Raw genomic sequence first — 26,300 nt, forward strand, 5'->3', positions numbered from 1 at the left:
ACACACTGTCTAGGTTTGTTATAGCTTTTCTTCCAAGAAGCAACTGTCTTAATTTCATGGCTGCAGTCACCGTCCACAGTGATTTTGGAGCCCAAGAAAATGGTCTGTCACCGTTTCTATTGTTTCTCCATCTATTTGCCTTGAAGCAATGGGCTACACTGTAAACTCCATGAAAGTTATGGACCATCTTTCACTACATCGTTACCAGTGCCTATGCCTAAGCAGGCACTCAATACAGTCTTGCAAATGAATGAATGAAAATGTTTGATATTAGGTTTTGTTGGAACAAAAAAAGTTCCAACAAAGTGAACTTTCTGGTGTAGCATATAGACACCTTTATGTGATTGGACTGGCTGCCACCAGAAGAAAGACTGGAGACTGCTCCTTCCAGCTACTCTAAATACTGGAACCTGAATCCTTGGCCCTGGCTACTTTCAGTTTTTCTCAAAGCTCCAAGTTAACCCAAACTGTACCAATTAGTCCCTGGGGCTCCAGAGTGCTCTCCTAAGGGGTAGAATGGAGTTCATGGGAAAGTAGCCCCTACTTCTGGCATTTTGAAGGTAACCTCAACCCCAGACCTATAGCTTTGTTGTATTCTCTCCAACATCCACCCGCAATTCCACTCCACAATTAGGTCCTGGGCTGGGGAGAGCTACTGAAAGAGGGAGAAAGGAGGTCCCCAATCCCTATATCTGGTTCTAAATCAGGACTTAAGGAGTTTGTCTAGAGAGAAAACTCTCGGGAGTGTCTGTGTTGGGGGTGGGGCTAGGGAGACAGGTCTAAGGAAAGAGGGAAAAGTGGCCCGGGCGGTCTCCTCGGAGAAGCCTTCCCACCTGCTGCAGGGGGAGCCTCGGGTAGGAGTGCAGCCGCGCCCGCGCGCCCGCGCGCCCACCCCGCTCCTGCCCGCAGCGCGGCCCCGCCATCCGTGAGTTCCCGCGAGTGGCCCCGCGCCCCAGCCGCGTGGGGGGCTGTTCGGTTGGAGGCGGGGAGCAGCCGGGGCACCAAAATAGGAGCCGCTTGTGGGCTGGAGCTGCGCTAGCAGGCAGCCTCCGCCGCGCCTCTTCCAAAGATGGTCAGAGGGTCCGGAGGCGCCCCCGCCCCCGCTCGCCGCTAGCCCGCAGGTCCGCACCGCGTCCCGGAGCCACTGCCGGAGGTAGGTGCGGAACGGACCCGCCGCCCGAGGCCAGCCGGCGGGGAGCGAGCGGGGCCAGACGCGGGAAGCGAGGCCACGCCGCCTTCCGAGCCCGCCTGCGGCAGAGGCGCGGAGACAATGGCCGCGCGGGCGGCGGGCCGGGCCGAGCGCGGGGCCGTCCGCGACGCCGTCCCCACACCTGTGCCGCGGCCCGGGACAGATGGACGCGGCACCCGGCCCAGTGGACGGCACGCGGCGCCCTCGAAGCGAGTCCCCGCGCCGGCCTCCGGGCGGGGCGGTCCCCGGGCGGGAACGCCGGCTCCGGGCCCAGGCGCGCGGCGCACGGAAACCCCTGCGGCAGTCCGCGGTGGTGGCGCGGGGATAGAGGGGCCGCCGTCCGGCCGCTTTACTTTCTGTCCTTCCTTGAGCAGAAAGGCACAGGGTTTCCCTTTTCCGAGATTTCTTCTAATCAGTTATATTTCTGTCATCCGTTTCCTGGCAATCGATGCGACTTAAAAGGAAGACGGAGCTCGGGAAAAAGGTTGAATTGGGGCCGGCCAAGGTCCAGCCTCGAGTGAGGTGACCTCTTGGACGCTTGGATTGTCAAATGTGAGGTCTCTCTAGGACCCTAACTCGGGGCAGATTGAAGAGATTGGGTAAATGAGGTAGCAAATAAATATCTCTTTTTGAGAGGACCCACTGAACAATCCGGGGGCCTCGTATCAGACTACGAGCTACCCTGAAATTAAATTGACCATCAAATAAATTATGAAATAGTCTATCCACGTTTTGCATTTGTGACTTAGACTGCTAAACTTAGTCTATCTAGTTTTGCATATGCGATGTTAATCAATCATTGCAATGACAGGAATATTGGGCACTGATTATCTGGGATAATATGCAAAATTGAAAACACGTTTGTTTCATGTTTATTGCAGCCATGGCTCTAAAAGGACAAGAAGATTATATTTACCTTTTCAAGGATACCACGCATCCAGTGGATTTTCTGGATGCATTCAGAACATTTTACTTGGATGGATTATTTACTGATATTACCCTTCAGTGTCCTTCAGGCATAATCTTCCATTGTCACCGAGCTGTTTTAGCTGCTTGCAGCAATTATTTTAAGGCAATGTTCACAGCTGACATGAAAGAAAAATTTAAAAATAAAATAAAGATCTCTGGCATCCACCATGACATCTTGGAAGGCCTTGTAAATTACGCGTACACTTCCCAAATTGAGATAACTAAAAGAAATGTTCAAAGCCTGCTTGAAGCAGCTGATCTGCTACAGTTCCTTTCAGTGAAGAAAGCATGTGAGCAGTTTTTGGTAAGGCACTTGGATATTGATAATTGTATTGGAATGCACTCCTTTGCAGAATTTCACGTGTGTCCAGAACTAGAGAAGGAATCTCGAAGAATTCTGTGCTCAAGGTTTAAGGAAGTATGGCAACAAGAAGAATTTCTGGAAATCAGCCTTGAAAAGTTTCTCTTTATCTTGTCCAGAAAGAATCTCAGTGTTTGGAAAGAAGAAGCTGTCATAGAGCCAGTTATTAAGTGGACTGCTCATGATGTAGAAAATCGAATTGAATGCCTATATAATCTATTAAGCTATATCAACATAGATGTAGATCCAGTGTATTTAAAAACAGCTTTAGGCCTTCAAAGAAGCTGCCTATTAACTGAAAATAAGATCCGATCTCTAATATACAATGCTTTGAATCCCATGCATAAAGAGATTTCTCAGCGATCCACAGCCACAATGTATATCATTGGAGGCTATTACTGGCACCCTTTATCAGAGGTACACATATGGGATCCTTTGACAAATGTTTGGATCCAAGGGGCAGAAATACCAGATTACACTAGGGAGAGCTATGGTGTTACATGTTTGGGACCCAATATTTATGTAACTGGGGGTTACAGAACTGATAACATTGAAGCTCTTGACACAGTGTGGATCTATAACAGTGAAGGTGATGAATGGACAGAAGGCTTGCCAATGCTCAATGCCAGGTATTACCACTGTGCAGTCACCTTGGGTGGCTGTGTGTATGCTTTAGGTGGCTACAGAAAAGGGGCTCCGGCAGAAGAGGCTGAGTTCTATGATCCATTGAAAGAGAAGTGGATTCCTATTGCAAACATGATTAAAGGTAAGTGCAGACTGTGTTTATTCTGTACTTTTTAGGTGTTTGAGATTAGACAAAGGGTCTCTCACAGATAACACTATAAAAAATTTATCACTTTGGAATGCTACCTTGGAGCTATAGTTGGATTATACAAATCAAATAATGCTACCTAGAATGTTCTAAGTAAAAATGTAATATAGCAGTCCTCAACTTGACTGAGAGTTATTTGGTCAGAGTATGCTACCCAGGCTGGAAAAATAATGTTATTTATATAAGAAAACAGTCTAATTCATTGTACCTACTCTAGAGCCTGTTTTGAATCTATATCTTGCTTTCAGTCAAGAATTTATATTTAAATCAAAGGCTAAATGAAGAGAAAAAGCTGGGTGGTTTTATTCATGTTTATTTATTATTATTATTATTTTTTTTTTGCTTGCTCTTGAAATCAAAGCTTTTGAGTCTTGCTTTTAAATATTCGCTTTTTTTTTTCTCATCATCTGATCATCTGTCTTTTAAAAGGTCTTTCATTAAAACCTTGAAAGGTTTGGTCCCTGTAGGGTGTAACAAATTACATTCTTTCAAAAACTAGAGGACATATAGCCTCTGCTCTTTGTGATTCCAGTCATATCTTAGAGGGTAGAGGAGAGGGGCAGATCCCCTGTCTCCTGCACGCAGCCCACACAGCCATGTACACAATTGGGTCTCAGTATTTGTCTGATAAACACTGTTTTTTCTGCTGTTTGGTACCAGATTAGCCTTGTTGTTGTTCCCTCCTACTGGAAGAAAAGTTAAGCTGTAATCTCATTTATTTCATTACATATATTCATTGGTGCTGGGGAGTTGCACACAAACTGGTAGGTTGTTACTAAATTTGAGTCATTTTATCCCAGATGTTTCTTCCCAGGCCTTTCTGTTTCTTTTTTAATGCTAGCAAGGGTGTGGGAATCTGACCTGGCCTGGGAATCTGACCCGGTGTGATCCTTGGATGAGAACAGGAAGCCTGAGACACAAAATGGTCTTGTGACCAGGCACACTGCTTCTGAGGCCAAGCTGCCTGGGTCTATATCTAAACCTCTCACTTACTTGCTGGTGAGCTTAGGCAAATCGTTTAATCTCCCTGTGCCCCAGTTTTGCCATCTGTACAATGGGGGTGACAACATTACATGGTTTAGGGTTTGAGGGGATTAATTTAATTTATGCTTGTGAATCACTTAGAACAGTGACAGGCATAGAGTAAGCACTCAGTAAGGGTTAGGCATTATGGTCATGAACACTAAAATGTTTATTTATTTGGCTGTGCTGGGTCTTAGCTGTGGCACGTGGAATCTTTGACCTTTATTGCAGCATTGGGATCTAGTTCCCTGACCAAGGATTGAACCTGTGTCCCTGCACTGGGAACGCAGAGTCTTAACCACCGGACCACTAGGGAAGTCCTGGTCATGACCATCCTTATGGAAGGACGTGTCAGCTTTGATAGGGCAGAAATACCTTTCATATTCCATTACAACCTCTCTCCTGCATGCCTAAAGTTTCCGCAGTAGTTGGCAGGATGGGAGAAGTGGCTTCAAGCTCAGTGCTGTTGCTGCTCTGGTTTTCACTCTGCCTGAGCTTGACTCCCCCATTTACTAATTCCCCTCCCTAGAGTGGCTCTAAATATCCTAACTCCTTTCCTAGGAAAGAAACAAAGAAAGTTCAAATATTTTAGCAGCTGTTGTAAACCTGGCTATATTTCTGCCTCTGCTTCTTAATGATAAGATCACAGTTTCGGTGGTTTTGTAGTTTAGAGTATATTTCTTTGAGGGCTGAAATGTATTACTTTATGAAATGTTGTTAAATCATATTTGAAACAGTGTTTCTGGAAAGAAAAATGCAGCAAGGGCGTCTACACCGTCAAGAAAGCCGCAAGTGTTCTCACATTAGCCTTGAGTGGAATGGAAGACCCTCTGACACTGAAGTCCTCCCCTACCTCCTAGCTGGGTCTGAAATTCCAGAGTTTTATATTTTTTAACTTAAATTTCGATTCTTGATTATATCTGACCATCCCTGGGAAGGGTAACACTTCTGTCAGTCAATTGCACTTTCCGCAAGTGCTGGTTCTGACGGGTAGACTCATGATGAGCTTTGTTTCCCGTTTGTCTCTAGAAAGAATAGCACTATGTTCCCCAATTTGTTTTATTTTGTAGTCATGAAGTGAACTAGCAGCTTTCCCTGGTCATGAGCACCGAAATTGGGCAGAGTCAAATTTCAAATTCATTTCCTTTTTTAGTTTAGTCATGTACAGAGAAGAAATAAATACTTGACTGTTCAGGACTTCCCTGGCGGTCCAGTGGTTAAGACTCCAAGCTTCCAGTGCATGGGAGGCAGGTTCAGTACCTGGTGGGGGAACTAAGATCCCATGTTGGACTCGGTACAACCAAAAAGATACATTAAAAACAAATACTTGGCTGTTTAGAAAATCCTAACTTTTTTCTCTTTCATCATAGCTACACTGCTTACAAACTCGCTTTTGTTTTGGAGTAGAAATGTACAGGGAGATTGAACTGCACCTTGCACAGAATGGGCTAAGTAAAATGTTGCTTGAAAGACTAACCTGACGTTTTCAACTAAAATGAGTCTCCTCATCTTTCTTCCTTGGAGAAGGCAATGGCAACCCACTCCAGTACTCTTGCCTGGAAAATCCCATGGATGGAGGAGCCTGGTGGGCTACAGTCCATGGGGTCGAAAAAGAGTCGGACATGACTGAGCACTTTCTTTTCACTTTTTTCTTCCTCATGTCTTCTTCCCCTGATGAATCCACTTCCTCTTTATTTTTCTGTGGCATCGGTGTTTCCCAGTTTTCTGCGCTCAGGACCTCAGAATGAGTCTTAGACGCGTCAGTCTTTGAAGCCCATCTGTTCTTCTGTGTCTCTTACCTCGGTATCCTTCCCCTACACTCAAGGCCCAGTCTAAGTCAGACCTCGGTACTTTGCACCTGGGCCAGTACCTCTCTCTTTCTGACTCTTGCCCTTCTATTTCTGTAGTCCCTCTCTTCCTCTGTTTAAAATGTCCTGCTGAATTAATTGTATGTTTCTTAGTCGGGCATGAGGATCTTTTGCTGTGTGGCTTCAATTTACCACATCAGCTTTAATTCCCACACGACAGCCCCAGGAGTGCCACCTGCCTGCTCAAGTGCTGGGGATCAATCCGGGCTGCATGACATTGTCCAGTGAGTCTTTGTGTTCCCCTTTCCCTCCGCTTCAGATGGCTTTCTCTTATCTCTACCTGCCGAAGGCCACCTACCAAGGCCCAGGTCAAATTCTGCCTGCCAAATTCTGTGATTCCCCTAGACCAAGCAATGTCTCCTTGCTCTGAACACTCACAGGAGTTCTCTACCCTGCATTCTAATTATTTGTATTAATGTCTCACCCCTCCCTTAAAAAAAAAACTGAGGAAGGCTTAAAAATTTTTTTTCCTATCCTTTATAACTCCTGGGACAATGCCTTGTGTCTAACGTCCATTTTAACAAAAGCAATAATAAACAGTCCAATATTCACTGCAAAACCAAAAGACCAATCTGAAGATGTGATTTTAATTTAACACACAGGCGTAGGAAATGCTACTGCCTGTGTCTTACATGAAGTTATCTACGTCATTGGCGGCCACTGCGGATACAGAGGCAGCTGCACCTATGACAAGGTCCAGAGCTACAATTCAGATATCAATGAATGGAGTCTCATCACCTCCAGTCCACATCCAGGTAACAAATTACTGTCTCAAATAGTACGTGTTGTGATGCCACTTATCAACATAAAAGATGGCTAAGAATATGCTGGAAGTAGACAGTACTAAATTTATAGTACACTACACTTGGATATAATTAAAAGGCCCAAAATAGTCACATGTTCATCTGACAACAATCACAATTAACTTATTCCAATTCGAGGACATCTACAGATACTTTCCCTGATGTCTTTACATGACAAATATTTTAAGCCTGTGTGGTTAAAAGTATTAGTTCTTTTAAAATTTTTTTTACAAAGATTCTGTTCTTCCGTTTCCTATTCCTTAGTTGTATGCTTTTTTTCATTTACTACCTGTGTTACAGAAAACAGAATTTTTATGGACAGGTAAAAACACTAGTCTGTCAAGTAGGTGGGAAGGATATCTGTTAATTCCTTTTAGGAGGTGATTTTTTTTTTTTTTAAAGAAGCATGTTCTTTGTGGGTTTCAATAGGTGTGAAGCACTTACTCCTGTGATTGCAGGGCTCTTTGTCGGCCTTAACAGTCATCAAGGAGCTTGTCTGCCCACAAAGGGTGGCCTGCCTTCTGTGGTGTCCTTTGTTCTTTGGCTTGTCTCTTTGGGTAAGGCTCAGGGGAAAGCATAAACCTCTTACAGTTATGCCATCTGGTTAAGATTCTTTTCATTAGGAAAGTTTCATGTCACCGTATCACTATACTACTTTGAATCATTTTCCATATGGCATCAGGCCATATGTCAGTCCATATGTCCATATGTCAGTCACTGGAGAGCATAATCAAAATTCACAAGCTTGACCCATCTGAGAAGAAGAATAATAGCTAACCTTCTTGAGCACTTTCTATAGGTCAAGTACTGCCTAAGCACTTGGCATGAAATACTACCTTAAATTCTAACTACAGCCCTGTGAGTTGGTGTTGTTTACCCCTCTTTTACCCCATATTTGAAAATGGAGGCTTAGAAAGGGTAAGTAGCTGTGCCAAGGTCACGGTTTGGAAGTGGTGGGTCAGGATTCAAAGTCAGGAAGTTTGAGTGCATTAACCTGTGGCATAACCAGCAAGTAGTCTTCCTCTCTGGAAGGGAGCAGGCTCTGCTGCTTTTAACCAATGCAGCTAGTTTGCCCGTGCGTCATGTGTGTTGTGTCATCTCACAGTTCAGGGCGAGCACACCTGAAGCTGGGTCTGTGTCTCCATGTACAGGACTTCCACAACAATCAGCCAGATGCTGTCCTGGCTCTTGAAGACATCATGGAGGCAGTCATCCGTCTCCTAGTAGTTCAGATGTATTATCCTAGAATCCCCACAACGTTCTAACTAGTGAAATTATGGTAGAGAAAAACAGTAACAGTCATATTGAATGCAGGCATGCCTTGTTGTTTTGTGCTTTGTAGACATTGCATTTTGTACACACTGAAGGTTTGTGGCAACCCTGCCTTGAGAATTCTGTCAGTGCCATTTTCCCAACAGCCTTTGCTCACTGTGTCCTGTCCCATTTTGGTAATTCTCGCAATGTTTTCAAACTTTTTCATAATTGTTATATTTGTTCTGGTGATCTTTGATCAGCAGTCTTTGATATTCTATTCTAATTGAACTGGCATTTTTAGCAATAAAATATTTAAAAATTAACATATATCTATTGTTTTTCTAGACATAAAACATTATGCTGCTGCTGCTGCTGCTGCTGCTGTCACTTCAGTTGTGTCCGACTCTGTGCGACCCCATAGACAGCAGCCCACCAGGCTCCCCCATCCCTGGGATTCTCCAGGCAAGAACACTGGAGTGTGTTGCCATTTCCTTCTCCAGTGCATGAAAGTGAAAAGTGAAAGTGAAGTCGCTCAGTCGTATCCGACTCTTACTGACCCCATGGACTGCAGTCTACCAGGCTCCTCCATCCATGGGATTTTCCAAGCAAGAGTACTGGAGTGGGGTGCCATTGCCTTCTCCAATAGACTACAGTATAGTGTAACCATAACTTTTTATGCCCTGGGAAACCAGAAAATTTGTGTGGACCCTTTATTGTGATGCTCACTTTATTACTATGTTCTGACCGAACTTCAGTTTCTTCAAGGTATGCCTGTAATAGCTAAGATTAGACACTTTACCCTCTGAGCCACCAGGGAAGCCTAAGTATGTGCCAGGCACTAACTTTTCTAGTACTTTCACATGTATTAATCCAGTGAAAGTGTTAATCACTGAGTCATGTGCGACTCTTTGCAAACCCACGGACTGTAGCCCATCAAGTTCCTCTATCCATGGGATTCTCCAGGCAAGAATACTGGAGTGGGTTGCCATGCCCTCTCCAGGGGATCTTCCCAACCCAGGGCTCAAACCCAGGTCTCCTGCATTGCAGGCAGATTCTTTACCATCTGAGCCACAGCAGTCCTGTGAACTAGATACTGCTACTGTTTTATAGGTCACTGATGCACACAGACAGTGAAGAGGTTGCCCGTGGTCAGCTAGCTCAGGCTGTTGTGAGTTTCAGATCCAGGCAGCCTGGCTGGGAGCCCACGCTCTGAACAACTACGTTGTTACTTCATTTGATCCTCATGTTAACCTAAGTTAGATATTATTCTGACTTATCTTTACAAAGAAGATCCAATATATGAAAAGTCAGATCAACAAATCAGAGGGCAGTTGTCCACACTAGAAGCTTAATTTATATTTCATAAAAGGATTGCTTTAAAAATAAATCTTCCATAACACACTTAAACTGGATATGGCTTGTTGACTGATGGAGAGCCACTGCAGGTGGCTTAGTAAGACTTAAGCCAAAGGATGTAAAGCCATGGCAAATTGAAAAATCAGTCAGAAATGAATATTAAATTACATTATCAATCCCTGGGAACATAGAATTCCACATGGAGCATTTTGATTCATGTTGAACATAAAATGAGAAATGAAGATATATTATCACCTATGTTGTATATCTTCTGTTTGGCTCTCACAGTGTTCAAAATATTTTTTAACTGGCTTGTTATCAATATTTAAAATTCAGGAGATTTCAAATAAAAATCATTATTTCTGGCCTTTAGGAAAATTGCAAGATCTGTCATCATATTCCTTCCTGGCAACAATCACTGGGGCCAGGTAGTGGCTATTCCCTTCAGATGAGGCTTCCATTTCACCACAGTCTATTCCATGCTTCTCACATCATAGGGCTTGAGGGGGGGCTGCTGTATTTCTTACCCCTGCCTGGAGAATCCCAGGGACAGAGGAGCCTGATAGGCTGCTGTCTATGGGGTTGCAGAGTCGGACACGACTGAAGCGACTTAACAGCAGCAGCAGCCTGCTTCATTCGGCTAATCTGTTATCTCCTTGGCCCTGGGAAGCGTTTGGATCTACATCCTCTGAATTATGGCAACTTAGGCTTCCTATGGGGCTTCCCAGGTGACTCAGTGGTAAAGAATCCGCCTGCCAATGTAGGAGATGCAGTTCGATCCCTGGGTTGGGAAGATCTCCAGGAGAAGGAAATGGCAACCCACCCCAGTATTCTTGACTGGGAAATCTCATGGACAGAGGAGGACTATTGGGGTCGCAGAAGAGTCAGACGTGACTTAGTAACTGAACAACAACAACATGCTTCCTATATGTTTTAGGAGCATCTCCTGAGAAGCGTAAAATGCCAGTCATGAGTCTACCTTATAGATATGTAGCTTAGACTGCAAATAAATGACTATTATTATTTTTTAAAGGTAATATAAATGTTATCTTTTTTCTTAATGCTTTTAAGGGTGATTGCTTTGTATAGTTGAAAGACAGGGGAGTATAATTCCATCAAATTCAAGATAACATTTATTGAGACCTTACCTTGGGAAAGATACCATTCTATTGATAGTTATTACATGAGACATTAAAGATGATTAATTTTACTGCCACAGGAAGTCAGAATATAGTAGTAAATACACATACATAACAGGAACACAATCTTACAAATAGGTGCTATTGAAATTGAGGGCAGAGAGAGCATCAGTCTGATTAAGGGGATCTGACAATCTTAGGAGGCTTCCAGGAGTAGGTTGTTACGATTTAGGCTTTCTGGCAGAAAGTTAGCCAATGAAGGAATGCTAATGGGAAAATTCCAGGTTTACTCCAGTTCTTGGGAGTAGAAGTGTGAGTGAGATGCAAGAGGGAAGAATGAGAGACCAAATGACAAAGTTTATTTGAAAATCATGTCACGGAAGGCTTTGAATGGCCTCCATAAATTTTAAAAATAGAGAAGTACCAAAGTTTTCAGAGCAAGAGAATGCTGCATTGTCAGTTTTAGTTTTAAGAAAAGAGTTCCTTTGAGAGTAGACTGGGAGAAAGATGGCAGGGAGGCCTACTCAAGCTATAATATGCCAGGTAAGAAATACTAAAAGCCTGCAGTGGCAGGAGTAGAAAACAGGCAGGTGTGAGGAATAGTGTAGGTTCATCGTTGATTGAATGGTAGTGATCACCCCCTTGGGTGATTGGACATTGGGGATAAGGGCAAGACTCTCTGGCTTATTGACTGGAAGCATTGAAGTAGCAACCAATGGGAGGGGAGAAGTGGAGGGATGATAAGCTCAGTTTTGAGTGAAATGTCAAGAACTAGTTACTCAGACAGTAAAGAATCTGCCTGCAATGCAGGAGATCAGGGTTCAGTCCCTGGGTTGGGAAGATCCCCTGGAGAAGGGAATGGTAACCTGTTTCAGTACTCTTGCCTGGAGAATTCCATGGACAGAGGAGCCTGCTGGGCTAGAGCCCATGGGGTTGCAAAGAGTTGGGCACGACTAGACAACTAACCAGAGAAGGCAATGGCACCCCACTCCAGTACTCTTGCCTGGAAAATCCCACGGACAGAGGAGCCTGGTAGGCTGCAGTCCATGGGGTCGCTAGAAGTTGGACACGACTGAGCGACTTCCCTTTATTTTTTCACTTTCATGCATTGGAGAAGGAAATGGCAACCCACTCCAGGGTTCTTGCCTGGAGAATCCCAGGGACGGGGGAGCCTGGTGGGCTGCTGTCTATGGGGTCGCACAGAATTGGACACGACTGAAGTGACGTAGCAGCAGCAGCAGCAGGACAACTAACACAACTTAGAAGAGCTGTCCAGAAAGCAATGGGAAGTGTGGTTCTGCAGTAGGAGGAAGAACGTGGGTAAATACAGAGACCTGGGCATTGTTTGCTTAGAGATGATGGCCAGGTGTGGAGGTGAATAAGATGCCTTGGGAGGTTGGGACTAACAACACATAGATGAGCAGAATCTTGAGAAACAGCATTAGTTAAAGGAGGAGCTGAGAAAGAAAGAAGAATGTGTGAAGAACCCAGGAGAAGCAGTAAGTGATAGGGAAGAAAAATCCGTGGAGAGCTGTGTCCAGTGGGGAGAATGTTCTCTCTTGGCTCTGCCCTTTATTTACTTATCTAATCTTGGGCAGCAGCTTAAGCTCTTGGGTCTTACTTTCGAGCAAAATAAGGACGTTAGATTAGATAAGCTTTACAGTTCTTTTCAGTGAGAAAAAAAATCTTAAGTAAAATTTTTAAAGCATTTTTTAAAAAGTGGATATTGAATACATGAAAATATTATGGTTGTTTCTGAATGCCTGCATGGCTTTGTTCCGATCACTCTTGTAAAACTGAATATCGACTGCCATGTTTTTATAGTGAACATTTGTGTGTAAACTCTGAGCTGTTTTCATACTGGGTTTGAAATTGCTCATTCATTCATTTGTCCAACAGATATTTGCTGAGTGCTTTCTAATGCTGTGTACAGTGCTAGGAACTCGATAAACAAGATACAGTACCTTAGCCTCAGTAGCTTCATAGAGTGACCAATAAGAAAAAAGTCAGTTACAGCTGAGCAGGTTTCCACCAACTAAAACAGAACATTATGTTGCATTTGGGTAATGGGAAAAAATACCAGGAATCATTTTATTTTTATACTTTTTAAAAACTGAGATGTAGTTTATGTACAATATAAGTTCTAGATGTATAATATAGTGATTTACAATTAAAAATTTTTTATACTCTATAGTTATTATAAAATATTGGCTGTATTCCCTGTGTTTTACAATATATCCTTCTAGCCTATTTTATACATAATAGTTGGTACTTTCTTAATCTCCTACCCCATCTTGCCCGCCCCCCCCCCCTCCCCGCCCATTCCCTCTCCCCACTGGTAGCCACCAGTTTGTTCTCTAGATCTCTGAGTCTGGTTCTTTTTTGTTGTATTCACTAGCTTGTTTTATATTTTCGATTCCACATATAAGTGATTCATGCAATATTTGTCTTTCTCTGTCTGCCTTGTTTCACTTAGCACAATATTCTCCATGTGTGCTAAATTGCTTCAGTCCTATCTGACTCTTTGAGACCCTATGGACCATGGCCCACCAGGCTCCTCTGTCCATGGGATTCTCCAGGCAAGAATACTGGTGTGAGTTGCCATGCCCGCCTCCAGGGGATCGTCCCAACTCAGGGATCGAACCTGCATCTCTTATGTTTACCTGCATTGGTGGGAGAGTTCTTTACCATTAGTGCTACCTGGGAAGCCCTAATACTTTCCAAATCCATCCATTGTTGCCAATGGCAAAGTTTCATTCTTTTTTATTGTGGAATAGTATTCCTTTTTATTTATATATATATATATATATACACACACACACACACACACACACAAATATATACACACCATATCTTTTTTATCTGTTCATCCATTGTGTTTTTTTGCTTTGTCATTTAAAAAAAAGTTTATTTGTTCATTTTTATTGAAGTTTAATTGATTTACAATATTGTGTTAGTTTCAGGTATACAGCAAAGTGAACCAGTTATATACATGTATATCTCCAGTCTCATTTAGATTCTTTCCCCATATAGACCATTTACAGAGTATTGAGTAGAGGTCCCTGTGCTATACAATAAGTCCATATTGTTCACCTGTTTTATATATGGTAGTATGTTTATGTTAATCCCCAAACTCCTAATTATCTCCCTACCACACTACCCACTTTGGTAACCGTAGTGTGTTTTCTGTCTGTGAGTCTATTTCTATTTTGTAAATAAGTTCATTTCTATAATTTTTTAAGATTCTACATGTAAGGGATATCACATGGTATTTGTCTTTGTCTACTTTCCTTCACTTAATATGATTATCTCTAGATCTATGTTGCATTATTTTATTCCTTTTTATGGCTAATATTCTATTGTATAAATATATCACATCTTCATTCATGTCCCCATAGACATTACATTGCTTCTATGTCTTGGCTATTGTAAATAGTGCTACAATGAACATTGGGGTGCATGTATCTTTTCAAATCATGGTTTTCTCCAGATGTATGCTTAGGAATGGGATTTCTGGAAGATAGGATAGTTCTATGATTAGTTTTTTAAGGACCTCCATACTGTTTTCCATAGAAGCTATACCAATTTGCATTCCCACCAACAATATAGGAAGGTTCTATTTTTTCCACATCTTTGTCAGCATTTATTGTTTGTAGATTTTTTGATGATAGCTATTCTGACCAGTGTGAGGTAATACTGCATTGTGGTTTTGATTTGCATTTCTCTAATAATTGGCCACCTCATGCGAAGAGTTGACTCATTGGAAAAGACCCTGATGCTGGGAGGGATTGGGGGCAGGAGGAGAAGGGGACGACAGAGGATGAGATGGCTGGATGGCATCACCGCCTCGATGGACATGGGTTTGAGTGAACTCCGGGAGACGGTGATGGACAGGGAGGCCTGGCGTGCTGCGATTCATGGGGTCACAAAGAGTTGGACACGACTGAGCGACTGAACTGAGCTGAATAATTGGTGATAATGAACATCTTTTTATATGCTTTTTAGCCATATGTCTTCTTTGGAGAAATGTCTGTTTAGATCTTCTGCCCATTTTTTGATTAGGTTGTTTGTTTATTTGATATTGAGTCACACAAGCTCTTTATGTATTTTGGAGATTAATCTTTTGTAAGTTGCTTCATTTGCATATACTTTCTCCCATTCTGAGGGTTGTCTTTTCATTTTGTTTATGCTTCCTTTGCTGTGCAAAAGCTTTTTAGTTAGGTCCCATTTGTTTATTTTTGTTTTTATTTTCATTACTCTAAGTGCTGCAAAGAGTCGGACACGACTGAGCGACTAAACTGAACTCTAAGTGGTGGACTGAAAAAGATCTTGATGCAATTTATGTTAAAGAGTGTTCTGCTTATGTTTTAAGAGTTTTATAGTAAATAGCCTTACATTTAAGTCTTTACTGTATTTTGAGTTTATTTTTGTATATGGTGTGAGGCAGTGTTCTGATTTCATTCTTTTCCATGTAGCTGTCCAGTTTTCCCAGCACAACACTTATTGAAGAGACTTTTTTTTCTCCATTGTATATTCTTGGCTCCTTTCTTGTAGAATAATTGATTATAAGGATACAGGATTAACATACAGAAATCTATTGCATTTCTATACACGAACAATGAAAGAGAAAATAAACAAACAATCTCATTTACCATAGCATCAAAAAATAAAATGGCTGGGAATAAACCTGCCTAAGGAGGTAAAGACCTGTGCTCAGAAAACTAAAGCACTGATGAAAGCAATTGAAGATGACGCAAACAGATAGAAAGATATACTGTGTTCATGGATTGGAAGAATTAATATTGTTAAAATGACCACATCATCCTGAGGCAATCTACAGATTCAGTGCAATCCCTATCAAAACACCAAGGGTATTTTTCATAGAACTAGAACAAATAACTTTAAAATTTGCATGGAAAGACAGAAAACCCTGAATAGCCAAAACACTTTTGAAAAAGAACAGAGTTGGAGGAATCAGTGACTTTGGTCTATACTACAAAACTGCATTAATCAAAAGAGTATAGTACTGGCACAAAACAGATACATACATCAATGAATCAGAATAGAGAGCCAGGAGTCACTTTATTTTGGACATTTTTGTTGCTATGGAAAGATTGAGATTCTTCTTTAACATGAGTCACAAAATGATGATTTTTTTGGTAAGATTTGAATAATTAAAAAATAGCCTACAAACCTCACTGTTGAATCATTTATACCAACTGATAAAATTTTTGTATCATCATTAATTTTCACAGTAACCATTTAACAGAATGACTCATAATTTATATAAATAACATGTCACAAGTACTCAAAAAACAATGAAATCCTATAAAAATTATAGATTTATTTTACTGAAAAGGAATAAATGGGTTTTCAGAGGTGGGATAATTCTTGGATGTCAGAAACTGGAGAACATCAGCATGTGGACTCAAAGCAGAAATACCAATCTTCTCAGAATTTTCCTTATGCTTTGAAGCCTAAATAGCAACAGCTTTACTGAGAAGAACCTGTCTTCCCTACTTACAGGGAAATCAAAGAATGATTGTGCATTCTTTCTAAAGAAAGCCTTTAAGTTTTTTTTCCATCAAGTATTGGGAGTGCTTATTTGGGCACAGAGGGTACAAGGTACAATTCATTCATTGATCCAACAAGCGTTTACTGAGTCCTTACAAGGTGCCAGACATTTGCCATCCTCCAAATAGGATGGAGTATTGGGCAGGACACAGGTCCTGCACTGCTGGAAGGAAGAGAGAGACTATAAACAGGAAGCACATCAGATCGTAAGACGCGCTACAGAGAGAATTAAAGTAGGGTGGTGTGGTAGAGACAGCTGACTGGTTCCTGCAGGTTGGATGACAGGAGAAGGCCCAGTGAGGAGTTGACAGATGAGAACTGAATGACGAGAAGCAGGCAGCTATGCAAAGACCTGGGAAAAGAAAAGACTTCCAGACGGAAGGAACAGCTCAGCAATGGAAAGCTAACTCTTCATTTATTTGCTGTAATAGTCATCCCACTGACAACTCCTGCTCTTCCTCAGGTCTGTAGTTGATATTCCATAGAATGAACTCCCAGGCTGGGAGTGATGTGAGCACTACGACCTGGGATGTTAGAAACAGGGCTGGGACTAGCGTCAGGCAAGCGAGACGCCTGAGGCACAAAACGGAAGGAGAAACTTGGAGAGGAAGCACCTCATCATGGTCTGTGCTCTAGGCACATCACTTGCCTCATCCTAGTCACAGCCCTGGGAAGAAGGGAGAGGAAGTGAAGTTGCCAGAGATCCCAGTGCCTTGAACAGCCAGCAGGTTTGGATGTGGAGGGGGGAGATAAAATGGAAGAAATTAAAACAGCCTGGAAGGCTGAACCCCCAGAAGTGGACTCCCAGCTCCAGGACACAGACCTCACACAGCAGCCCTCTGCCTTTGAGCACCTTCCACAGCTTCTAAAGGTCACAGACTGTAGTTCCCCCAGTAAACTGGCTTGTGTTTCTCTAACTTCTTGTGTCTTTAACTTAACCAGCAGTATGAGAGAGGCAAGCATCTGTGGCAGCACGTACCAACTCAGGGTTAGCTGCTAAGACCCGAAGGATCCTACACCAGTTACCTAGGACGTGTTCATGGCAGAGGGACTCTGCTGCTACACCTTTTACACACAGGCGTAGAGAAAAGGTGCCTGTGCTGGGAAGTTCCCAGAAGGGTAGTGGTCTGAGGATGAGTTCTTCCCAGCACCCTGAGAAGTCAGTTTAAGGATAATCTGAAAGACAGTGGCAGTCATCTGAACTTGATGACTGGAAGTGGATTTTAAGGGTCCGTGTTGGAGTAGTGTGTGCTGGAATCAAAATGTCACAACTACTCTATTTTTGTAAGCCAAATTGTAAAGCATTATTACATCACTACCCTAAGGTTTCTCTTCTGTTTGTTGACTCTAATAAAAATGTGCTTTCTTTTTTCTTTTTAATAGAATATGGATTGTGTTCAGTTCCATTTGAAAATAAGCTCTATCTAGTTGGTGGACAAACTACAATCGCAGAATGCTATGACCCTGAACAGAATGAATGGAGAGAGATCGCTCCCATGATGGAAAGGAGGATGGAGTGTGGTGCCGTCATCATGAATGGATGCATTTATGTCACTGGGGGCTATTCCTACTCGAAGGGGACGTATCTTCAGAGCATTGAGAAATACGATCCAGATCTTAATAAGTGGGAAATTGTGGGTAATCTTCCAAGTGCCATGAGGTCCCATGGGTGTGTTTGTGTGTATAACGTCTGATCAAGTCCAAAGAAATGACCAAGTAATCACTGTTTCATGGTGTAGTAAGAAAAGAATGTAGGGTTTAGAGTCTCTTACTTGCTACTGTGGCCTGGCACATAACAGGTAAATTATTATTCTTAACCCCCACTCTACACCTCAACCTAGTGATTAATGGTCAAGAAAAATCTTTTGTCTATTTATAGTTGAATAAATCAATGGAGTCAACACCTATAATCTTTGCTCATCAAAGGTGATTTGGAATGCTGGACACTTGGTAAAAGGTGGAATGCCTTTGTAGCAAATTTTTTCTCCTGGTAGCAGCAACACTGGGTGTAGGTCAAAATCATTCTGTGGAATGAGATGTCTCTTATGATCCTGTAATGTAATAGTGTACATTGTTTCCACTTAGCTAGCAAGGAATTTGAAATATAAGGAGGAATATTCTCTACCTCTACAAAATCAACACTTAAGCTTTTTTTTTCACCTTTAGAATTATTTAGAATGGACTTAAGTTTAGTGTTTTTCCTTCGTAGTGTGTATTATTTATTGTTATGATTATTTACTGACAACAGAGATATACAAGATACTGTGCAGAAGATTATTACTATTCATAGAGTTTACAAACTAAAAGAATGGAAAATATGAAAAACTGCAGAGAAAGTAGTTGAATATCTGCTGATCCTAAGAGCTATTTTTAATTTTCAGCTTTGATGTAAATTGCTAGTTTAGGTATCTTTAAGCATGTTAGAAAATGCTCTTTGTTCATAAGTATAGATATGTGTCTGCATATGAAATTGAACTTTGAGCTGGAAAGCATGTAGAACATTGTAATATAGTAGAAAATGCATTGATGAAAAGAAATTTGAATTCACTTTCCACTAACTAGATGTTGTGACTTGGACTGAGTCACTTGACCCACTGTTGGTTGGAGCTTCCCTCCCCAGGCACACTGGTACTGTGGGTGACAGAGGCACCTAGACATGGATCCAGCATCTCTTGGGGTTGCCTGAGGTGGTCTGGGTGGCTGCAGCTTCTGGGCCAGAAACATCTTTGTCCATTTTCTCCATTGTACCTACCATATCACTTTCCAAGTGTGCTGTAACTTGAGAAAAGTTTGGAAGCTTTGCTTAATTCATCTAAACTTAGTAAAATCTGTTAGATCATCTACCCACACTCATCATTTTTTAAGAGGCAATAATTATTTTTAACCTTAAATATGTAAGTGTAAAACTACCTAATTCTTCTGACTTATTTTTACATTTTAGAAGGAACCTGTTTAATGAACTCGTTTCAAAAGGCATTTTAAGTAGATATAACCCTTTGGGAATAAATATGGTACTACATAGAAAGGGCCATAATAATGACCATATCTTTTCCTCATAAATTTTACTCCTTGATACTGTAACCTAAAGCATAACAAACAGAAAGATAAAAGCATGAGGTTGCTTATGTCTGCATTATTTTCAATAACAAGAAATTGGAAATAATCTAAATGTCAAAGAAGAAAGTGGGTTAATAAAAAGTGAAGTCTTATACTGCCATTAAAATAATTGTTCAGAATACTGTGTAGAAACGTGGACATGTCTGTGATATGATAAGTAAAGTAAGCACAATATAAAATGATATGCACACTATCATTATGACTATAAAATCTTCATGCATGTGGAAAGTAATATGCAGAACTGAAATTCACTGTGTTAGTGTAGGGGATACGGAATGATTTTTAAATTATTTAAATACTTTAATATTACTTTGTATTTTCAATAAAAATAAATAAATCACTGTAAATATAGTAAAACTGCTTGAATTGGGGCCAGTTGAATTGAAGAACAGTTAAGCTTCTGAATTAATGAAACAACTGAATTATAGACTATTTCACCCTGTAACTGAATTATAGACAATTTTATTGCCTTTAAGAATATCTGCATTTAATGCTGAACCAATATTTTTTTTTATCCAGTAGTACTTTAGAGAGCTCTTTTATGAACAGATGAGAACAGTTAGAATCGTCTTCACCGCCTTTTCAGCTTGTCCAGATCTTATAAAATCCTGACCCCAGCCTAGCCACTGGAAATTCTTTCCTAACTGTTTCAGCCACAGTACAACTCTCATTGTCACATTTAAGGAATTTAACATTTATATGTGCATATTATGTCTCTGGCTAATTTTGAGATCATGAAGCCCATCTTAGTCTTCTCAGGGTCTAACATTTCATCTGTATATTCTGCATACTTTTTTTCTGAAGGATGATGGTATCAGTTTTACAGAAAAGTATCTGGAGGTGCGTGAAGGATCTTGAAAAATAGTTTGTGATCTGAGGTGTTTTATTTCCAGCTTCTGTTTTCTGCAAAATTTCTTTTTTTTTTTTTTGCTCTTGATATATGTACCAAGAAAGGATTAAGAAAGATAAACATCTCAGTTAGAATTGTTCCAAGTTCCAAATCACTGTTGTATGACTGAGAAATATTTTATTGTAATTAAATGTAAGCCATTGCTTTGGGGGGGGGTGGCAAACACTATTTTACAAAATAATTAAAGTTGTGGAGATGATTTTAAGTATAACTTAATTAAGACTCTAAATATCAAAATTTTGAAAGTTGCTGTTTCTCACAAATCTTATTTTTAAACTGCAAGTGAAATAGGATCAAGATCTAGGATACTTCCTTAAGGGCACATTAACCTTTATTTTCACATGCATGAAAAACTTTTTAAGGTCTCTTAATCTATAAGTTCCCCATCCAGCTCTTCTTTCTTTAACTCCTTGCAATTTATTTGTTGAAGAAGCTAGGTCATTTATTCTGTTTTTCCAGGGTTGACATTGTACTGATTGTGTTCCTATTGTGTAGTTTAGCATGTTCCTCTGTCCTCCAAGTTTCCTGTAAGTTTGTAGTTAGATCCAGAAGCTTAATCAGATTCAGATTTCATTTTTCTTTTCTTTTTTTTTGGTCAAAACTGCTTCACAGGTGGTGGTGTGTTCCTTCATCAAATGACAGAATTGTCTCTTTCAGATGTTAGCAGCCATAGATGCTCAACACCCAATCCTTAATTCATTAGGGGTTGCAAAATGGTGATTTCCAGTGCTCTCTCTTCTTGGTGTATTTGTTGAAATATTTCTATAAAGAGAAACCTTCCTTCACTTACTAGTTGTTTACCTGAAGGTATAGTTTGTATGGGAAAGGTAGAAGAAATGGCTTGATTCCTAACTTTGTGTATCAGTTTGCAAAATGAATAGTTGTTAGCATCCTTCAAAGGTGATTTATTAGATTTATTGTTTTTTTAAATCATTATGAACTCATGGATTTAAACACACTTAGCATCTTTCAGTCCATTGCAGTTACTCTTATTGATGCTCTGTTTATCATCATGAGCCAGTGAAAGGCTCTGCAGATTGCTTCCCAGTTCCTTTTGGCACAGCCCCAGTAGTTTTTGACAGTTCCTTTGCTATCTGGTGTGACAAGATTCTCCTGGCTCATCCTGAACATTTCCCACCTCAAACCTATAATCAGCCATTTCTCCAAGCAGCCCTGATTTCTTGCAGTGAAAACTGGTATTTCAAGACCATAGTCTGGATGCTACAGATGCTTATTGCTACTAGATTGTCCCATGTTTCTAGGCCTAAAATTAAAATGCATAATAATAAATATACTAAATACAGGAGAGAAATAATTACAGTTAAAAATTTCTAAGGTCCCAGCATCATCAGGAAGTGGTAAAAGCTCCACAGGGTATTTACCTAGTCTTTTCTAGCCCAATATCTATATCTGTTTTTTCACAGAAAGTATCCTGGTTCTCAAAGTCACCTGGCAGAACAGAATTAAAAAATCACTTTATAATTCATTTTATTCCACTTCTCTCTCTCTCTCTCTCTCTCTCACACACACACACACACACGCATACACATCATTCTCAGAATAATAATACCAACAAGCATTTTGGGTATAAATTTTCAATAATTTTGGACCTCTTCAAAATTCCAAATAGAAAGTAAATGGGGAGGTGAGGTTGAAACTGACTAACTACCACCTGAGACTTTACATCAGACAGAAGAAAAGAATGGTAACTAATCCCAGTCAGGAACTCTAAACGTAGATTGAAAGTGAAGTTTTAGAGCACTTTGTTCTTCATAATTTTTAAAAGTTTCTGAAATACAGTCCTTATTAGAGCTTATTTCTGCTTTTATATCCTCTAGTTTCTAGCAAAAGACATTTATTTTTGGAGGCTCAGCCAGGAGCTTATAAGACTTTTTCGGATAACGTTTCCCACTCAGCCTAACTGCAGGTCCAGAGAACACAAAATTCAGTTCAGTCGCTCAGTTGTGTCCAACTCTCTGTGACCCCATGGACTGTAGCATGCCAGGCTTCCCTGTCCATCACCAACTCCCAGAGCTTACTCAAACTCATGTCCATTAAGTTGGTGATGTCATCCAACCATACCATCCTCTGTCATCCCCTTCTCCTCCCACCTTCAATCTTTCCCAGCATCAGGGTCTTTTCCAATGAGTCAGTTCTTTGCATCAGGTGGCCAAAGTATTGGAGCTTCAGCTTCAGCGCTTCCAATGAATATTCAGGATTGATTTCCTTTAGAATTGACTGGTTGGATCTGCTTGCAGTCCAAGGCACTCTCAAGAGTCTTCTCCAACACCACAAAGGACATACAATTATTTTCCAGTGGTCCTTAAGTTTGAATGGAAACCCAAAGTTACTGGTTTAACAATGCATCTGTTTTTGTTTTTTTAATCTTTGCTTTTAAAAGAAGTTAGGAAAAAAAAAAAAAGAGTTAGGAAGGCAACATGGTAGAGTCCATAACCTTGGTCTTTTAAACAAGAAGGAAGTTCTCTTAGAAGGTTTGGGGCTGAAATTGCCCACTGTTTAGAAGCCCCACTGTGTCCAAACATTTCCTCAGCTCCACCAAAATCACAGCACACACTTAGTTCACAGAATTGTTAGAAAGTTTAAATTAAAATTGTGCCCAATATAAATTATTATTCTCTTGGCTGGACACAACTTCACTCTTCCAGTGCATTTTGTGGCTTTATATTTCCTATTTGTGTTTTTCATCAGTGCACCTGTAATGTTTTAAAAGTAGTTCTAACTGGGCATCTTTCCATAATGACATCCGCCTTCTGTGAACCTACTTTTTAAAAGATTTATTTATTTTTGAACCTGTGTTTTTACTCCATAAGTTATAAATAAAGATGTTCCTGGCCATTGCAGTGGATGAGCTGAAGCTTTGAAATCTTTTTCAATGAGGAAGCTCAAAGTTTTATGAGAAAACAACTGCCAGAAAGTAAAAAAAGACATCTCTGGAAGCAGCATAGCATCCTGTCTCATAAATCTAAGATCTGAAACTCTCATCAGACTCCTTCCCTTTCTATAAAACCCAAACATTTAGAAGAACTGTAGTGAAGTGAAGGGAGAGCCACCCACTCAGTTCTCTGTCATCCTAGTCTCAACCTGCAGAGCAGCTTTAGTTCTGCTCTGGTTCTATTTGAGAAATGCCTTGCCTTGTACTCACCAGGTTTTGCTGATGAGCAAATAAATCCCTGCTGACAACAGAAATACCCTGATCATGTCACTCCTCTGTGCAAATCCCTGTGATGACTCTCCATTTTATTTGGAGATAATGTCTATGCCCTTCCAGTAGTATGCACGTGTGCTGTTATAGGTGGACACAAAGATGGAGAGTCACATGCTCAGGTAAAAGCTTACAGTCTTGTTATAGACAGAAAGAAGGGGGTAACAGATACTGGAACCATTAACAGTCTCTGCCAGATATTAAAATGCTATAAAGCTATTATAAGCTACTATAATTAAAATCTGGTGTGCTATATTTCAAGATAAAGAAGCAAGGTTAAAACCTCAGGTACTGAAACGTGAATGGAAAAACAGATAATTGGAAAACTTTTATATTACATTTTCGTATGTGTCTGGGCCTATACTGGTGCTCACCCGGAAGGAGTTGTGTCGTTGTTCAGTCTCTCAGTCGTGTCCAATTCTGCAGTGCCGTGGACTGCAGCACACCAGGCTTCCCGGTCCTTCACTACTTCCCAGAGTTTGCTCACACCTATGTCCATTGAGTTGGTGATGCCATCCAACCATCTTGTCCTCTTTTGTCCCCTTCTCCTGCCTTCAGTTTTTCCCAGCATCAGGGTCTTTTCCAGTGAGTCATCTCTTCACATCAGGTGGCCAAAGTACTGGAGTTTCAGCTTCAGCATCAGTCCTTCCAATGAATATTCAGAGTTGATTTCCTTTAGGATTGACTGTTTGGGTCTCCTTGCAGTCCAAGGGACTCTCAAGAGTCTTCTCCAACACCACAGTTTGCAGGGTCACATGGTAACTCTTTCTGTAGTTGTTCAAGAAACCTCCATACCGTTTTCCATAGTGGCTGGACCAATTTACATTCCCACCAACAGTGTAGGAGGGCTCCTTTTTCTCCATACCCTCTTCAGCATTTATTATTTGTAGACTTTTAAAAAAGGTCAGAAGAATTCCTTGTTAGGGGGGAACATGTCTTCCCCTCTCCCGATGGCCCTTCCACGTGGAAGTAGCTCTACTAGCTTAACACCCCCGCCGTGCTTCTTCCTGGAGAAGGAGGAATGGCTATCATGTTGCTGTTGTTCGTTTTTTACTTCCTGTTTTTTTTTGAGATATGTGACATGTCACATACAGCACTGTGTAACATTAAGATCTACAACACAAAGATCTGACATACATCACAGAATAATCATCACAGTAAGTTTAGTGACCATCCATCATCTTATATAGATAAAAATTTAGAGAAATATATAAGACCTTTTCTTTGTGATGAGAACTCTTAGAATTTACTCTCCTAAAAACTTTTATATCTAACATACAGCAGTGTTAATTATATTTATCATGTTGCACATTGCACATTTCCTAGTACTTATTTACCTTGTAAATTGAAGTTTGTATCTTTTAACTGTCTTCATCCAATTCCCCCACCCCACCTCCTCTCTCTAGTAATTACAAATTTGACCTCTTTTTCTATGAGTTGGTTTTTGAAGTAAATTGACCCACCACACTTTATTACTTCCTGATAGACAACATAGTGATTCCACATTTCAAAATAATCACAGTAAGGCTAGTTATATCACCATACAAAGTATTACATTTATTGACTATATTCCCCACACTGTATTTTTTATATCCGTGACTCATTTATTTTGCAACTGGAAGTTTGTACCTCTTAATATCCTTCATCTATTTCTTTCCTCCTCTCACTTCCCCACCCTCTGGCAACCACCTGTTTGTTCTCTATATTTACAACCATTTCTGTTTTGCTACATTTATTCATTTGTTTCTTAGATTCCACATATAAGTGAAATCATACAGTATTTGTCTTTTCATGATTTATTTCACTTAGCATAATACCCTCAAGGTCCATTCATGTTGTCACAAATGGCAAGATTTCATTCTTTTGGCTGAGTGATATTCCGTTATATTAATATATACAAAATCTTGTTTATCCATTTATCTATTGATTGGCATTTAGATTGCTTCCATATTTTGGCTGTTGTAAATAATGCTTGTGTCCTTTCTAATTGATGTTTTAATTTTCTTCAGATAAATACCTGCAAGTGAAATTTCTAGGTCTTATGGTCATTCTGTTTTTAATTTCCTGAAGTATCTCCATACTGTTTTCCATAATGACTGCACCAGGGATGACTTTTCTATTATAATTATTACATTTGTAAAGAATAAACAGGGAAGCCTCCACTAAGCCCTTTCTCTCTCCAAAACCTGTTCTGAGAGGCCTGTAGGTGACCAACATTACCTATGATTAAATGGAGAGATTCAGAATTAGGAAGCCCTCTTTTGTAAGTAAATGTAAGTCACATTCTTTAGCATCAGATCTTATCAGAAATAAAGGTCATACTTTTGATCACCTATCTGCCTAATGCTTTTGATTTATGTCTCAATTGGCTCAGAAACCTGGGTGAAGATGAAGAGTTATTTATCACTCTAATATCTAAAGGCATATCTAGGGATTTATCTTACAGGTGTATTTACGTATGTGTGAAATAACACATATACAAGTTTATCCATTGCAAGATTGTTTGGAGCAGGAGAAGACTGAGAACAATCTACATGTCCATGTAAAATTATTTAAATTAAGACACTACTGCACAATGGAATATTATACAGCCATAATACCTGAGCAAGCTCCAAGATAAAGTTTAAAAAGTGTATTGTGGTAATCATTTCATGATATATGTAAGTCAAATCATTATGCAGT

General features: G+C 40.5%; 1 protein-coding gene across 10 annotated transcripts; it reads left to right on the top strand.

Annotated features, from left to right (window-relative positions):
• The first annotated feature begins 756 nt into the window (after positions 1-756).
• KLHL23 (kelch like family member 23) lies at positions 757-25,951 on the top strand. Of its 10 annotated transcripts, none has more exons than XM_086356779.1 (4): positions 757-1,153; positions 2,071-3,285; positions 6,845-6,997; positions 17,752-25,951. In XM_086356779.1, the coding sequence occupies exons 2-4, from the start codon at positions 2,073-2,075 to the stop codon at positions 18,060-18,062; spliced, it is 1,677 nt and encodes a 558-aa protein (XP_086212905.1). In that variant the 5' UTR covers positions 757-1,153; positions 2,071-2,072; the 3' UTR covers positions 18,063-25,951. The 10 variants fall into 10 exon arrangements, 9 of the variants coding, with proteins under 9 accessions (XP_086212905.1, XP_086212885.1, XP_086212931.1 ...); XM_086356759.1 differs by lacking the exon at positions 17,752-25,951 and adding an exon at positions 8,645-10,716; XM_086356789.1 differs by having other exon boundaries at positions 769-925.
• The last annotated feature ends 349 nt before the right edge of the window (positions 25,952-26,300 follow it).

Source organism: Bos grunniens, chromosome 2, assembly GCF_055505025.1.
Source record: "Bos grunniens cultivar Pamir isolate PY7600 chromosome 2, Bosgru_T2T1.0, whole genome shotgun sequence".
In the NCBI taxonomy this organism is placed as follows: domain Eukaryota; kingdom Metazoa; phylum Chordata; class Mammalia; order Artiodactyla; family Bovidae; genus Bos; species Bos grunniens.

Excerpts from the sequence above, each read along its gene's own strand:
- KLHL23 (XM_086356751.1), top strand. The coding sequence starts at position 2,058 with ATGTTTATTGCAGCCATGGCTCTAAAAGGACAAGAAGATTATATTTAC. Across the intron at positions 3,286-6,844 it reads TATTGCAAACATGATTAAAG|GCGTAGGAAATGCTACTGCC; the intron begins GTAAGTGCAGAC and ends TTTAACACACAG. Across the intron at positions 6,998-8,644 it reads CACCTCCAGTCCACATCCAG|ACATAAAACATTATGCTGCT; the intron begins GTAACAAATTAC and ends TTGTTTTTCTAG.